This window comes from Monodon monoceros, unplaced genomic scaffold (genome assembly GCF_005190385.1).
Source record: "Monodon monoceros isolate NGI ecotype Baffin Bay Population unplaced genomic scaffold, NGI_Narwhal_1 Super_Scaffold_11, whole genome shotgun sequence".
NCBI classification, from domain to species: Eukaryota; Metazoa; Chordata; class Mammalia; order Artiodactyla; family Monodontidae; genus Monodon; species Monodon monoceros.
The window spans coordinates 107,288,735-107,303,664 of NW_021703767.1; the positions used below are offsets into that span (position 1 = coordinate 107,288,735).

At 38.3% G+C, this 14,930-nt stretch overlaps 1 protein-coding gene across 1 annotated transcript in view; it reads right to left on the reverse strand.

Annotated features, from left to right (window-relative positions):
- Positions 1 to 12,488: 12,488 nt before the first annotated feature.
- TIPARP (TCDD inducible poly(ADP-ribose) polymerase) overlaps positions 12,489 to 14,930 on the reverse strand; it is a 28,760-nt gene continuing 26,318 nt past the window's right edge. The window contains exon 6 of the mRNA XM_029215452.1: positions 12,489 to 14,584. Coding sequence (XP_029071285.1) covers positions 14,137 to 14,584 — 448 coding nt within the window. The 3' untranslated portion in view covers positions 12,489 to 14,136. The remainder of the gene's footprint in view (positions 14,585 to 14,930) is intronic.

The following is a 14,930-nucleotide window of genomic DNA, read 5'->3' on the forward strand; positions in this document are numbered from 1 at the left end:
ATTCTCGTGCATTCTTAGAAACATTCAGAAGTGAAATTTTCCATTTAAAAGTCATCTAAATGAGGAGCTTCGATGGAATTTGAAGCCATAGGTTAAAAATATAAAAATGCAACACTTCTCTATTAGTTTGCAAGAATGACTGACATCTGGAAATATGATTTTTTTTTTTTTTTTTTTTGGTACGCGGGCCTCTCACTGCTGCGGCCTCTCCCGTTGCGGAGCACAGGCTCCGGACGCGCAGGCTCAGCGGCCATGGCTCACGGGCCCAGCCGCTCCGTGGCATGTGGGATCTTCCCGGACCAGGGCACAAACCCGTGTCCCCTGCATCGGCAGGCGGACTCTCAACCACTGCACCACCAGGGAAGCCCTGGAAATATGAATATTTACTAGCTGAATTTCAACAGAAATCTTTGTCTAGGAGGTTAAGAATGAAAAAAAATGGGTATCATGATTTAGTAAGCTTAGTCAGTGATAGACATCTTCAATTTGAATATATTCATGATATAATTTTTCCAGCTACTATTATCATTTTTTAGTAAGAACAAAAATATTTGTGTACATTTAATAAATATAAAAACACTACATTTCTTGTTTTTAAAAGTTTTTAAATTTAATTTTTATATTAGAGTATAGTTGATTTACAATGTTGTGTTAGTTTCAGGTGTACAGCAAAGTGATTCAGTTATACCTATATCCATTCTTTTTCAGATTCTTTTCCCATATAGATTATTACAAAATATTGAATAGAGTTCCCTGTGCTATACAGTAGGTCCTTGTTGGTTATCTATTTTATATCTAGTAATGTGTACATGTTAATCCCAAATTCCTAATTTATCCCTCCCCCCACCTTTCCCCTTTGGTAACCATAAATTTTTTTTCAATATCTGTAAGTCCGTTTCTGTTTTGTAAATAAGTTTATATCATTTTTTTAGATTCCACATATAAGTGATATATGGCATTTGTCTTTCTCTGACTTACTTCACTTAGTATGATAATCTCTGTGTCCATCCATGTTGCTACAATGGCATTATTTCATTCTTTTTCATTCCATTGTATATATGTACCATATATGTACCATATATATTCCATTGTATATATGTACCATATCTTCTTTATCCGTTCCTCTGTCCATGGACATTTAGGTTGCTTCCATGTCTCGGCTATTGTAAATAGTGCTACAATGAACACTGGGGTGCATATATCTTCTCAAATTATGGTTTTCTCTGGATATATGCCCAGGAATGGGATATGGTAGGTCTGTTTTTAGATTTTTAAGGAGCCTCCATGCTGTTCTCCATAATTGTTGTACCAATTTACATTCCCACCAACAGTGTAGGAGGGTTCCCTTTTCTCCACACCCTCTCCAGCATTTATTGTTTGTAAACTTTTTGATGATGGTCATTCTGACTGGTGTGAAGTGATACCTCACTGTAGTTTTGATTTGCATTTCTCTAATAATTAGTGATGTTGAGTATCTTTTCATGTGTTTTTTGGCCATCTGTATGTCTTCTTTGGAGAAATGTCTATTTCGATCTTATACCCATTTTTTGACTGGGTTGTTTGTTTTTTTAATATTGAGCTGCATGAGTTGTTTGTATGTTTTGGAGATTAATCCTTTGTTGGTCACTTCATTTGCAAATATGTTCTCCCATTCTGTGGGTTGTCTTTTCTTTTTGTTTATGGTTTCCTTTGCTGTGCAAAAGCTTTCAAGTTTCATTAGGTCCCATTTGTTTATTTTTGTTTTTATTTTCACTGCTCTAGGAGGTGGATCCAAAAAGATCTTGCTGCAATTTATGTCATAGAGGGTTCTGCCTATGTTTTCCTCTAAGTGTTTTATAGTATCTGACCTTACATTTAGGTCTTTAATCCACTTTGAGTTTATTTTTATGTATGGTATTAGGGTGTGTTCTAATTTCATTCTTTTACATATAGCTGTCCAGTTTTTCCAGCACCACTTATTGAAGAGACTGTCTTTTCTCCAATGTATATTCTTGCCTCCTTTGTCATAGATTAATTGACCATAGGTGCTTGCATTTATTTCTGAGCTTTCTATCCTGTTCCATTGATCTATATTTCTGTTTTGTGCCAGTACCATACTGTCTTGATTGCTGTAGCTTTGTAGTATAGTCTGAAGTCAGGGAGCCAGATTCCTCCAGCTTTGTTTTTCCTTCTTAGGATTGCTTTGGTTATTTGGGGTCTTTTGTGTTTCCATACAAATTTAAAAATTTTTTGTTCTCTGAAAAATGCCTTTGGTAATTTGGATTGCATTGAATCTGTAGATTATCTTGGTAGTATAGTCATTTTCATAATATTGATTCTTCCAATCCAAGAACATGGTATATCTTTCCATCTGTTTGTGTCATCTTCAATTTCTTTCATCAGCATCTTATAGTTTTCAGAGTACAGGTCTTTTTCCTCCTTAGGTAGGTTTATCCCTAGGTATTTTATTCATTTTTGATGGGATGGTAAATGGGATTGTTTCCTTAATTTCTCTCTCTAATCTTTAGTGTATAGAAATGCAAGAGATTTCTGTTTATTAATTTAGTATCCTACAATTTAACCAAATTCACTGATGAGTTCTAGTAGTTTCCTGGTAGCATCTTTAGGATTTTCCATGTATAGTATCATGTCATCTGCAAACAGTGACAGTTTTACTTCTTCTTTTCCAATTTGGATTCCTCTTATTTCTTTTTCTTCTCTGACTGCCATGGCTAGGACTTCCAAAACTAAGGAAGTTAAGAATGAAAAATGACTATCATGATTTAGTAAGCTTAGTCGGTGATGGACATCTTCCATTTGGATATATTTGTGATATGCTTTTTCCAGCTATTATTATTTTTTAGTAAGAATAAAAATATTTGGGTACATTTAATAAATATAAAAACACATTTCTTATTTTTAAAACATTGAAAAAATTATTTACTTCATCTCTTTTCTATTTTCATGTCTATTTTGTAATGCATATAATTTATTAGTGGAGAAGATATGTACATTATATATAATTTATGAGTAAATAAATATACAAAGATTGTGGTACATGCCTCCAAAGTTTTTAATGATGGGAACGTATCATCACAATGTTTGGAGACCGGTGGTTTTTGAGTGTGAGTTTGGAATTTAGCAGATAGGTTTAAATAGGGCTCTGCCACTCACTGGCTACATTCTCTTGATCTAAATAATTTATTATAGGTCTTATTTTCTCACCATAAATTGAGATAAGGCCTGGCATTTAATACATAGTGTAGCACATAATAAATGTTCAGTAAATATCACAAATATTCAATAAACATTTCCAGCCTTCCAGGGTCACCCTTTTCTTTAATATTCCAATGAAGTAACTCAATTTCTCCTATCTCACTTTTTTATGAGAAGGCCAGCACATGCCCCTGAATTTCTGCAGAAGGTTCTTAAATTCTTTTGGTGGTTACATTTTCCTGGTGGTTGCTTGATATCTCTGTCCTCGCTCAGTTGTCCATCACCTGTAGTCTTCCATCCTATTCCTTCTCCACATGACTCCCAAGAGTGGACATAATCTCATTTCCAGCATTCCTTGAGACTCAAGGCTATCATAAGCCTTAAGACTTATGTGTGTGGATAACACAGGGTAGATACAGTTCTGAACAGGAATCAATTTAAATTTCGGTATCACACAATGCCCTTCCTAAGTTCATGGACTGCTGTCCACTGCTGGGAATATCTTATCGATTCTGTACAGCTTTGGGCCTGACCTGTCTCCCTGTTGTTGGCACTACTCTTTCCCTTCCGAGAACTTTCTGCCTTCTTAGCTCTTCCTTGAATCCCTGCGCCAGTTTCTCAGACAACTACAGGCTACTCTATCATGCCAAGGCCTTAAGCATAGCTGCAGTCTGAGCATTAAACTCCTCCAGGGTGCTATTCACACACATGCGTGAATAACACTCCCTGGAGTTATACAATAAGGCAGCCCTGACCCTCTCCATCAAGCCATCAAGAGTGGAGGTGGTGAAAAGCTTCACTTTCAAAATCAAGAATCCATTAACATATCTTCCAAAAAAAAAAGAAGAAGAAGAAAACCATTCACCATAGGTCTCTATTTCTCACTAAACAATCAACAGAAGCTTTTGAATCTACTGTTTTTCTTTTCTGGCTCCAAAGTTATCAGATTGAATTCTGAGTCAGGGCTCAAGGTCAAAATTTTTGTACTTTCCTTGTGAGTCTTTATAGTGGAGCTGGACACTATATAATTTATTACCCCTACTTTCTTTCTAGATCAAGTACTAGTTGTCTTTATTTTTTTCTCTTTCAACCGCCACCGCTACTGATAGCAACAATGCTATCATCACCATCACCACCGTCATGACCTACATGACCACCTTGACGACGAGCATGACTCCACTACCACCATCACCATATCATCTCCATCACCACCACATCACTACTGCTATCATCACAGGCAACATCAACATGAAGGGGGATTTCCTGGAGGTCCGGTGTTTAGGACTCCATGCTCTCATTGCCAAGGGCCCAGGTTCAGTACCTGGTCAGGGACCTAAAATCCCACAACCTGCACTGCGTGGCCAAAACAACAAAACAAAAACATGAAGGACCGACATCATCACTCCAATGATCATAATCACTACCCCCATAGCCATCACTACCGCCTCGCTGGCTTTTCTGAGGTCCTGTGGCAACTCTATGAATACCGCCAAAGCTCTCTAGAGGTTCCCCCCGGTTCCCCCCCCCCCCCCGGTACGTGGGCCTCTCACTGTTGTGGCCTCTCCCGTTGCGGAGCACAGGCTCCGGACGCGCAGGCTCAGCGGCCATGGCTCACGGGCCCGGCCGCTCCGCGGCATGTGGGATCTTCCCGGATCGGGGCACGAACCCGTGTCCTCTGCATTGGCAGGCAGACGCTCAACCACTGCGCCACCAGGGAAGCCCTGGGAAGCCCTCTAGAGCTCCTTATTTTGTCTCTAGGTATGTCTGCAGCTTCTAACATTGTTTTTACTCATCAGATACCCTCTTCTCCCATTTCCGGAGAGAAGACTAGAATAAAACCCATATCCCAGTGCTGATCTCTTGCATATCTGACATTGAGGCCTCTTCAGACTTGGGGCTGATCCTCAGCCTTGTCAAATATATGGTCATAGCTCTGTAATATAGTTTCTACCCTTTCCATCCTGTTGTCTCTCATTGCCTCCAGTGAAATGCCCTGTACTATTTCTTGGCTCTGGGGAGCCCCACCACCATCGAGACAACTCTAACTCTTGAACAAAGGGGATGGGGATTATTATAAGTGACCTCTTGCCTTTAGGGACTTCTTTAGGCCCTTGGCCACCCTATGACAGAAAATTCCAAAGTCAGAAAATGTTTCTGTCCACTTGGAACCCCAGTAAGAGACTGACCATCTGCCACTATTTTATCCACTTGGATTCTCATCTATTCTGTCCTCTGATGGGAGGTTTCTGTTGAACCAGAACAGCAAGGATGGGACTGCCTTTCAACTGGTGTGTCTATCAGTGTATTGATGGAAGCCTTCTCATAGTGGCCTCATCATCCATCACTGACCCCAAAGTGAAAAACATGCCTTCACAAGTAATGTCAGCCACAAGGGCTTAGACTTCTTAAAGGTTTTCCGTTTTCTTTTTGAGTTGAACATAGTCTAATATAGGATAGGGAGGGAAAGAAAATAAAATATTAACAAGTAATAATAGTGCATTCCCTATAATTAGGAGCACAGCTACAGTAGGAGCAAGAAGCAAAAATTTAATACAGTACCTGAACATCTCAAGTAACAAGTCAAATAAACTAACTATGGTTCAATTATTTACATTGAATGAAAAGTGGTATACAGCATAGATGACCTCAGGCTAGTAGTAAGGTTTTATTGGAACACAGCGATTCTCATTCACTTACACATCATCTGGGGCTACTTTTGTGCTATGATGGCAGGGTTCAGTAGCTGTGAGATTCTGTGTGACACACCAAGTCTAAAATATTTATTATCAAGCTCTTTATAGAAAAAGTTTGTCAACCCTTGCTCTAAATAATGAATACTTTTCTCTTCTTAGAGCTGACAGGAAAATGAATTAAACTGGTTTTTCTTTGTATCATAGAAGTAAAGGCTTAACCCCAGTTAAGGCATTGGAAGTAGGGAGTAGTTGAAGCAGGGCTTCTATATATCCTGCTAGATCCGAAGGCATTTGGTCCTAACTAATAATAGAAAAAGTAGCCTTCCACCTTCCAACCCTCAGTCCAGTTTACTGTATTAAGAGATTGGAGTCAAGACCCCAGATGATAATAAAGAGTCTCTTTGCTTTGCTTCCTTTGGGCAAATACCTCCTCAGAGATCTTGTGGGAAGGTGAAGTTGATGGGTCCAAGGCAGAACGGGGCACACCCAGGATGGGGTATTCCTGAGTTTCTCAGTCAGATACTGCCTGGTAATACCTTAATTCCATGATATGTTTGTGTGCATTAATGGAGAAAGCTACTGAGTTTGCTTGCTGATAATGAGATAATTTAACTTTATTGTCTCCAAGTAGGCTTATCTCACTGCCACAAACTCAAGGCCTATAGTGTCCCAGCAAATTCTGAGGGATGAGTGTCCATTTCTGATGCTGCCCATTGCCAATCCTACCTCCCCTCCCAAATTCTGAGTGAGAACCCCAGCCTGCTGTAGCAGTTCATAAAGCTGAGGGGTTGGCATTGATGCTAAGAGATGGGGTAGACAGTTAACTTTTGTGTGTGTGTGTGGTCAATTCTATTTTTTCTTTAATTGAAGTAAGTTTTCATTATATTCTACTTAGCTGTATTTTTTTTTAATGTTTGTAGTTTATAGTTTTAAAAATTGTGATTAGGAGGTAGGAGATCTTGAGTCTAAAACCAAGGAAACTGGATACTTTAACTTTACAGGGATTTATCCCTACTCCCAAATATAGATCTTCAAGTTTGCCTCATTTGAGTCCTTGGACTCAAGTAACAAGAAGTCAGCTTTATTATTTATTTATTATTGTGCTAAACATTTTACACGAATTCTCTTTTATTCCTTATACAGCCCATGAGGTTATTTATTATAAGGAAAACTGATGCTAACCTGCTAAAATTACCCCACAGGGAGATAATGGGGCTAAGATTTGTTTCTGCGTTCCATGCTGCACGGTCTTTTTGATGTCAGTCCATTGTAAGGGCCAAAGTTTCATATTAAAAATAGCTCCACTTAGAATCTGGAAGTTTCACAGACCAGACAGTGGTAAATCCAGCTTTAAGTCAGTTTATAAGCTTTCTGAAGTAATGTTTTCCTTCCATAACCATTTGATCTTTAAGGAAATGGGTACCCAGGGTCTTTGTGAAATAGATTGAAAAACTTCCACAAGGGGTGCTCTTTAATACAATTCCTTCATTTAACCTTGAAAAACAATATTTGAGATAGATAATTGTTGGGTTTTCTCCCCAGTGGCCATTTTCCTTTTTCCTAACAAAACCCCAATCTTGTTCAGGTATGGGTCATCACCTGCTTAATGGATTAGTCCCCTGCCCTAGGGAGTGACTGTTGGTTAGTTCACATCTTTCATAGTGATTCTGTACCCCTTGCCAGGGATTGGTTTAAGCATGGTCACCAGATGCAACCCAGGACAAAAGACAAAAATGGCAGTCAACTAGGAAGCTTTTGTAAGATTTACTAACTCTTGAAAGAAAAAATAAAAGGCACTAGATGAGGATCATCCCTTCCTACTTTTGGATGTCACAAATGGGATGTATTGTAGTACTTGGAGCCAGAGCAGTTATTTTGTAATCATGAGGGGAGAACCAAGAGAATCGTACAGAATCCTGGGAGCTGTTGCACCTTTGAATTTAATCAGTGTTGGAATAACCTGTTCTGGATTTCTGTTATGAGAGATAAAGAATTCATTGCATCCATTATGATTTAAGACATCTTTATGTATTTTTACCACAACAAACTGATTACCTTGACCCTCTCCACAAGACTCTTTGGAGGAAGGTGTAACAGAGAAAAGCAAAGCTAAATGGATGTTCATTCCTTCAAAACAAAGCTCCAAATGAGGTCCTCTGTTTTCTGATTACAGAAAAATAGGAGCTGGTTAAGAGTGGAGTTAGTCTTTCAGTTTGAGGCAGTAAAAAGACAAGGGTTTCTGATATTCCTTAACAAGGGGCTGAGGAAAACTCCGTACCTTGCTAAGTTAAAGGAAGCTACTTTATATCCTGGAGCAGTGCCCTTTCAAGGAGGAATTCCCTGGGTTCTAGGAGCTAGTCAACGAATGTTTTCTAAATAGATGTGTACTCTTTCCTAGTAGGAACAAAAGATCACTCAAAAGAGGCTTGAATCTTCAAAGTAAACCCACTATTAGACAATCTCAGTGCTAACATTTTTCATCCCTACATCTTTTTCACCAACCATTTCTCAAAAGCAATTTGCTTTCTCTCCCGTCTTTCATGAAGACTGGGCTATCTGACCAACTACAGTGCTTGTTTTTATTCAGTCTTTAAATACCTCTTAGAAGCAGCCTTATTTTAAGTGAGGTTTGTCTTTGGTATGCATGTATACCACTCCTGGGAAGCCACGGGCGGGCGGTCTACTCTCTTGGGGTTTCACATAACCTTTAAAAATTTCCAACAAGCATTGGAATTTTTCATATCTGTAGTGTTCTTTTTAATTACTAATTTATATTAGAACAGCTTCCTGATGATTCAATATAATTTCTATTATATTTACTACTTGTATTAGCTTCCTATTGCTGTTGTTACAAATTACCCAACTTGTAGCTTAAGATAACACAAATGTATTATCTTAAAAAGTTCTGGAGGGCAGAATTCCTAAAGTCAAGGTGTCAGCAGGGCTGCATTCCTTTTGGAGGCTCTAAGGGAGCATGTTTCCTTACCTTTTCTAGCTCCTAAAGGCCACCTGCCTTCTTTGGCTCATGGCCTCATCCTCCATCTTCACAGTCAGCACCATAGCATCTTCCAATCTCTCTTGACCTTCTGCCTCACTCTTACAAGAACTCTTGTGATTGCATTGGGCATCCTAGGATAATCCAGAATCATCTCCCCATCTCAAGACCCTTAAACATGTCTGCAAAGCCTTGTTTGCCATATAACATATTCATAGGTTCCTGGGATTAGGACTTGGATATTTTGGGGACGTTATTCAGCCTACCCTACTACTACTTCTATTATTACTACCACTGGCTAAAATTTGATTGTATACCATGAGCCAGGCACTGTGCTGCTTTACATTCTTTATCTCAGTTAGTCCACAAGCCACACACTAAGATTGTGTAACTTTCTCAGACAGGCTTGTGACTAAGCCACTGCTCTCTGATGACAGTAATTCACTGCAAAATTGAGTAACAATGATTCACAAAATCTGCATTCCTACCCCTATCCAGCACTGACTTATATATGCCCACAAGTTAATTATAAATGAGACCACAAACTTGTGTTTTTAGAAAATGTAGTCATATGGGTAGAAATTTACATTTAGAAGAAGTTCAGCTACATTTATGAGTGGTTGGAACTAAAGCTTGTAGTTACTGGGTTCAGTTGGCTTAGATCATTGAGAGTAATTCTCATTAGATTTATGGCTGCTACTCCTAAGTGGAACAGTTCATTGAACTCAGCTTAGAAATTACGATTTAAATCCTTAACCAAGATACTATGAAATGCAAACCTTCAAGGAGGACCTTTGTCAGAAAAACGTGGGTTAATGCCCCAAATCCATCACTGCTCCTCAAGAAAATTTATAAACTGATGGTTACACAAGAATTTCATATTAGCATTGAAGAGTCTTGCATTATCGTATAGTTGAATAGCACCTGTAGTGTTCTCTTGCCACTCAGATCTGTTAGATGCGGTCCTTAACGCGCTGTGAAACGCTGAAGGGCAGCTGATGTATGTGCACATAAGGCCCCACAAATGACAATTTGGCACCTAAAACTTGTTATTTTAGAAGGGTTAGAGGCTCTTGAACACTGGGTTGAGCCTCTTAGCTGATTTGATTAAGGCTATTTTAGGACTGGATATAATTGAGATAGACATAAAACTTGAATATAGAAATAGTCTAGCCCAGTGGTTTCCAGCCTGTTGGCTGTAAACTTCAGCAGCATATGGGAGTTATCGTAAGGAGCCCATTAATCCATGTGAGCCCTAAACGTTGCCTGTAGACTAAATATATCCTACATATCAAACGTAGATACTGTTGTGATGTTAATATGAATTTGCTTTAAAAGATCACTGAATTCATAGAAGCTTTTGGTCATTTTTCATCTTATTAATTAGGTACTTAAGAACAATTAAGCCCATAAAACTCTGACATAATCAAAGTGGGTGGGCATCTTTGCTCTGGTTTGGAGGATTTAGCAGTGTTCATGAAACACTTCTAACACACAAATCTTCCACATTCATCTAAGATTAAAGCCTTAAAAGAGCTGCCATCTGAGAGTTCTATTCAGGCGTTAGTCTCCCAAAAAATATGCTGAAGAGTGAGTAAAGCAATAAAATAAGACCAACTAATAATGCTGATGAAACGCTTCGATAACATCTTTTTCTACCTATGATGATGACAGCTTATGAGTGAGGTAAGCAAGCTAAGGAAAAGTATTGTTTTATTTCTCTAACTTTCCTGCAATAAGAGTACCTAAGTCAATATACTAGATGGGTGTGTTTTTAAAACCCAACACTATCATTTCTAAGGAAAATGCTTCTGGCTTTTTTTTTTTTTCTTTTTTTTGACGTATACTTGATTTACAATGTCGTGCTAATTTCTGCTGTATAGCAAAGTGACTCAGTTACACACACGTATACATTCTTTTTTTATATCCTTTTCCATTATGGTTTATCCCAGGAGATTTGGTATAGTTCCCTGTGCTATACGGTAGGACCTTGTTTATGCATTCTAAATGTAATAGTTTGCATCTACTAACCCCAAACTCCCAATCCATCCCTCTCCCTCTCTCTCTCCCTGCCCCACTCCCCCTTGGCAACCACAAGTATGTTTTCTGTGTCTCTGTTTTGTAGATAGGTTCATTTGTATCATATTTTAGATTCCACATGTAAATGATATCATATGGTATTTGTCTTTCTCTTTCTTACTTCACTTGGTGTGGTAATCTCTAGTTGCATCCATGTGGCTGCAAATGGCATTATTTCGTTCTTTTTTATGGCTAATATTCCATTGTATATATTTACATCTTCTTTATCCATTCATCTGTTGATGGACATTTAGGTTGTTTCCATGTATTGGCTATTGTGAATAATGCTGCTATGAACATAGGGGTGCATGCATCTTTTTGAATTAGTTTTGTCTGGACATATGCCCAGGAGTGGGACTGCTGGATCATATGGTAATTCTATTTTAGTTTTTTGAGGAGCCTCCATACTGCTTCTGGCTCTTAATTTGTAAATAAACGCTATTGATTTGTACAGCACTTTACAAAAATTTGCATTATAGGATCTCAAAGTTGTAACATTCTTATCATTTGTAGTCTTAAAAAACCAAAAAAAAAAAAAAACTACAAAGATGAGTAAACTAACCACATGAAACCTTCTTACCTTCCTTAAATAAAGGAGGGAAAAAAACCCTGATTTAAACTGACCATATAGGACTGTTTGGGTATTGAATATATTTTCTTCTTAAAGTCATTTTCAGACCTAGTATAACAAAAATTCCTCCTCAAAGATCAGTATTTCAGGCCCTAATAATTATTTTTATATCTTAAGCCATTTACTAAAAGAGGTTAAAAAATGTGGAGTTGGGTTTTAGAATTTATAAATACAAAGGCCCAATATTTATTAACTTTGCACACATAAACCTTCCTGTCTACAGAATTGTATGACACTGGAATATCTTAGTTTGCAGACTCCCCCTGAAAATCTTAACCGTAGTTTAAGAGTGAGTTGCAGTTTTCTGAAATGGTGTAAATTACAGCTGTGCCAGTAGGGAGATAGATTTACTGAATACTTTTCAGTATGTTTTAAATCCATGGAACCATTACAAAATTTAGTCTGATTCCACAGTTCTTGTTTAGTTAGAACATACAATACTATACATGAATTTAAAAATCATTACACTGGAGAGAAAGTACTGTCAGAGAGGCTCACGTTTACCAGTTGGGTCACTTTAGGTTAGCTGAAAGCGGACGTGCTTGAGAGCAGATGAGATTTTTACACTTATTTCCTTCAGCACTTGTTGCAGGGGACAACCTGGTCATAGTTTTTACTACAGCAGTTTGCTGAAATAAAACTTGTCCCATTCCCTCAAGCACTTACCTGCAAAATAAAATATTCACTATTCTCTTGTGACTTACAGTTGACTGCCAGATAATGTATTTTTTGCTGATTATCAGAGCACAAGTGTTTAGGCAGCAGTTTCTGGTTAGGTCTGTTCATTCAGTCATTCAATCACACATCCATTCAAGCAACCGACCAGCATTTACAGATCACCCACTACGTGTTGGAACGCAGTTGTCTTAAATGAAACCAAAACCACAAGAAAAAGTTTTAAAGAATTACCAGAACTTTTATTTTTGCTCAGTTTTATTAAAAAAATAAATATGTCATAAAGTTTTTTTTCTTTAGGGAGAAAAAACGGAACAAGTCTCATAAAATCAAACAAGCAACAGTAAGGTGTCTTAACTTGAAAAAGATTGGGAATCACTGGTTTACAAGTTACAACTGAATGAAAGGACAACTGTACCAGCCTCAGCTGGCTGCTTCATGCCAATGGCAGCAAACAACAAGATCTACTAGGGCAAAATAAATTACCGTGTGGAAGCCCTGGTAAGTGCTTAAACAGGCCGAGTCACTGAGACATCAGGATAGATAGATCTTGCTTTCAACAACACAGAAGTTCCTGAAGGGTTGTGTGTAAATGAAATAACCACAAACATACTAGGGGAGCTTGGTACCTGAAAGAATTCCGTGGTGAATTCTTTTGTGAACAACCACTACTGCTTTTATAAATCCAGGTCCATTTGCTTTATTTAAGGCGAAGTACACCAAGCTGCTACCTTTCTGAGCTGAGGCAGTGGCATGTTCACCTAACACTGCTCCTGCTGGGCCAGTGGCACAATTTCCAAGTCTGTGTTTCTGTGAAGTAGTGTAAAATACAGAGTTGGCCAGGGAACCCAGCTGCATCTGGCAAAGCAGGCGGAAGGGTGGGAGCTCCACCTTTAACAATATTTCCATGTGAACAAAGACTTCTTTTGAGGGTCTACTTTGTGCAAAGCACAGTAAAAAACCTGACCAATTCAGTTACAGACGTACTTCCTTTCTCTAAAACCTTCGGTCAGGGCCTAGGTCTGGAACCCTAAAATAAAGTAATACTTCTAATTCTCCAGACTGGCTTTAACCAAATTAGATACCCAACTCCTTCAAACTGGGGTGGGATGATAATGAAAGAGACTGAGTTTTCCAATGCTGAAGTTTAACACGAGAATCACATTTCAGAGAACTAGTTAATGAAAAATTTTGCTGGTGACAAACTTTTCAAATGGTTCCTTTTTTTTCTTTCTTACTTCCTCTAAACAGAACTCTGAGTTCTCGGGTAAACTCTGCAGAACAGTTAAAGTCATTGATGTTCTCTGGTTGGGTGACATATTTCAGTCCTGCTGATAGAAATAGAAATTTCTTTCCACCCACCAGAATGTCATGAACTTATCCTACAGCACAGCAGTGATGCTTTGCACAGGGATTAAATATGGTAGTACTAGTTCCAGTCAGTTTTAATCTTTGTAAATAAATAGAATCCTCACTTTGCTCACAGCCTCCGTTTCATTTGGCCAAACTTCTACCAGGCTTAAGCCACATGTAATTAGTTAGGCTGTTCAGTTTCTTTATAAAAAATGCTTCCAATAACACTGCTGTCTATATGTACAGGTGTGAATGAAAAGAGTATGCAATCCGTAGTCTTTTCCACACTTGAGTACACTAACAACAATTAGTAAATAATTAAAGAATAAGTGGTCATTTTAAAACTTGTGTTTTTCCTTAAAAAAAAAATTTCACTTTCTAGCAACTTAAAAAAAATGGGTCTTAAAAGTGCCCTATTAATGTCAATGCTGTTCCCCACTCTGGCCCACCCATCCAAAACCTGCTACAAATGCTGGATTGAGTTTATACAAATAATTTATCAGTACCAAGATTTTTCAAATGGAAACAGTGTTACTGACTTCTTCATACTGGATAACAAAATAAGGGTAACTCTGGTCATCATTGAAGATGACAAAAATCTGAGGCTCAAAGAAATTATCCACACAAGAGTCATACAGGTCACTGGTGACACTTCCGGGATTCACGGGCGGGGGCCTTCTCATGCCATGGCTGCCCATCGTGTATCTGCCAGTTAGCACTTTAGCCAGAAACATGAAATGGACTCCTTTGGAGGACTTCTTAGAAAAGTTATGCGAGTAGCTTGCCTTCTTTGCAAAATAACTGCCTTGTCCAAACATTGTAGCATGCTTTCCACAGACTCGAGGGTCAAAGTTGTGCTTGCAGATTCCATCTACCACATCCTGGGATGTTCCATGAAATAAATGTCTCTCATTTATTATTCTGTCACGGCCAGACATTTTCCTGTTCATATACTCCTTTTTCCTAAGGCAAACAGTGGACAGGGAATTCAGAAAAATGAATAGATCAGTTTAATAGGCATGATGTAGTCAGTCATAAACTTCTTTTTATGGTTTCAATGGGGAGGAAATGTTAAAGTAGCTACCAAGGGCAAAATCTCATCAAAGATCATACTAAAAGTTTAAACTTATCTTTTCCACTGCAGACGAGAAAAGCCCTTTCCCTTTTTTCTCCATCAACCATTTGTTCACCTGCTCTCTCTTCCATTTCAAATCTAGTTCTCACATCTTCTCAGGGTGACTTCCTTACCTAATTCCACCAACCTGAGAGTCTCTTAATTCTGAGGTTCCTCAAATCTACATGTATCCCT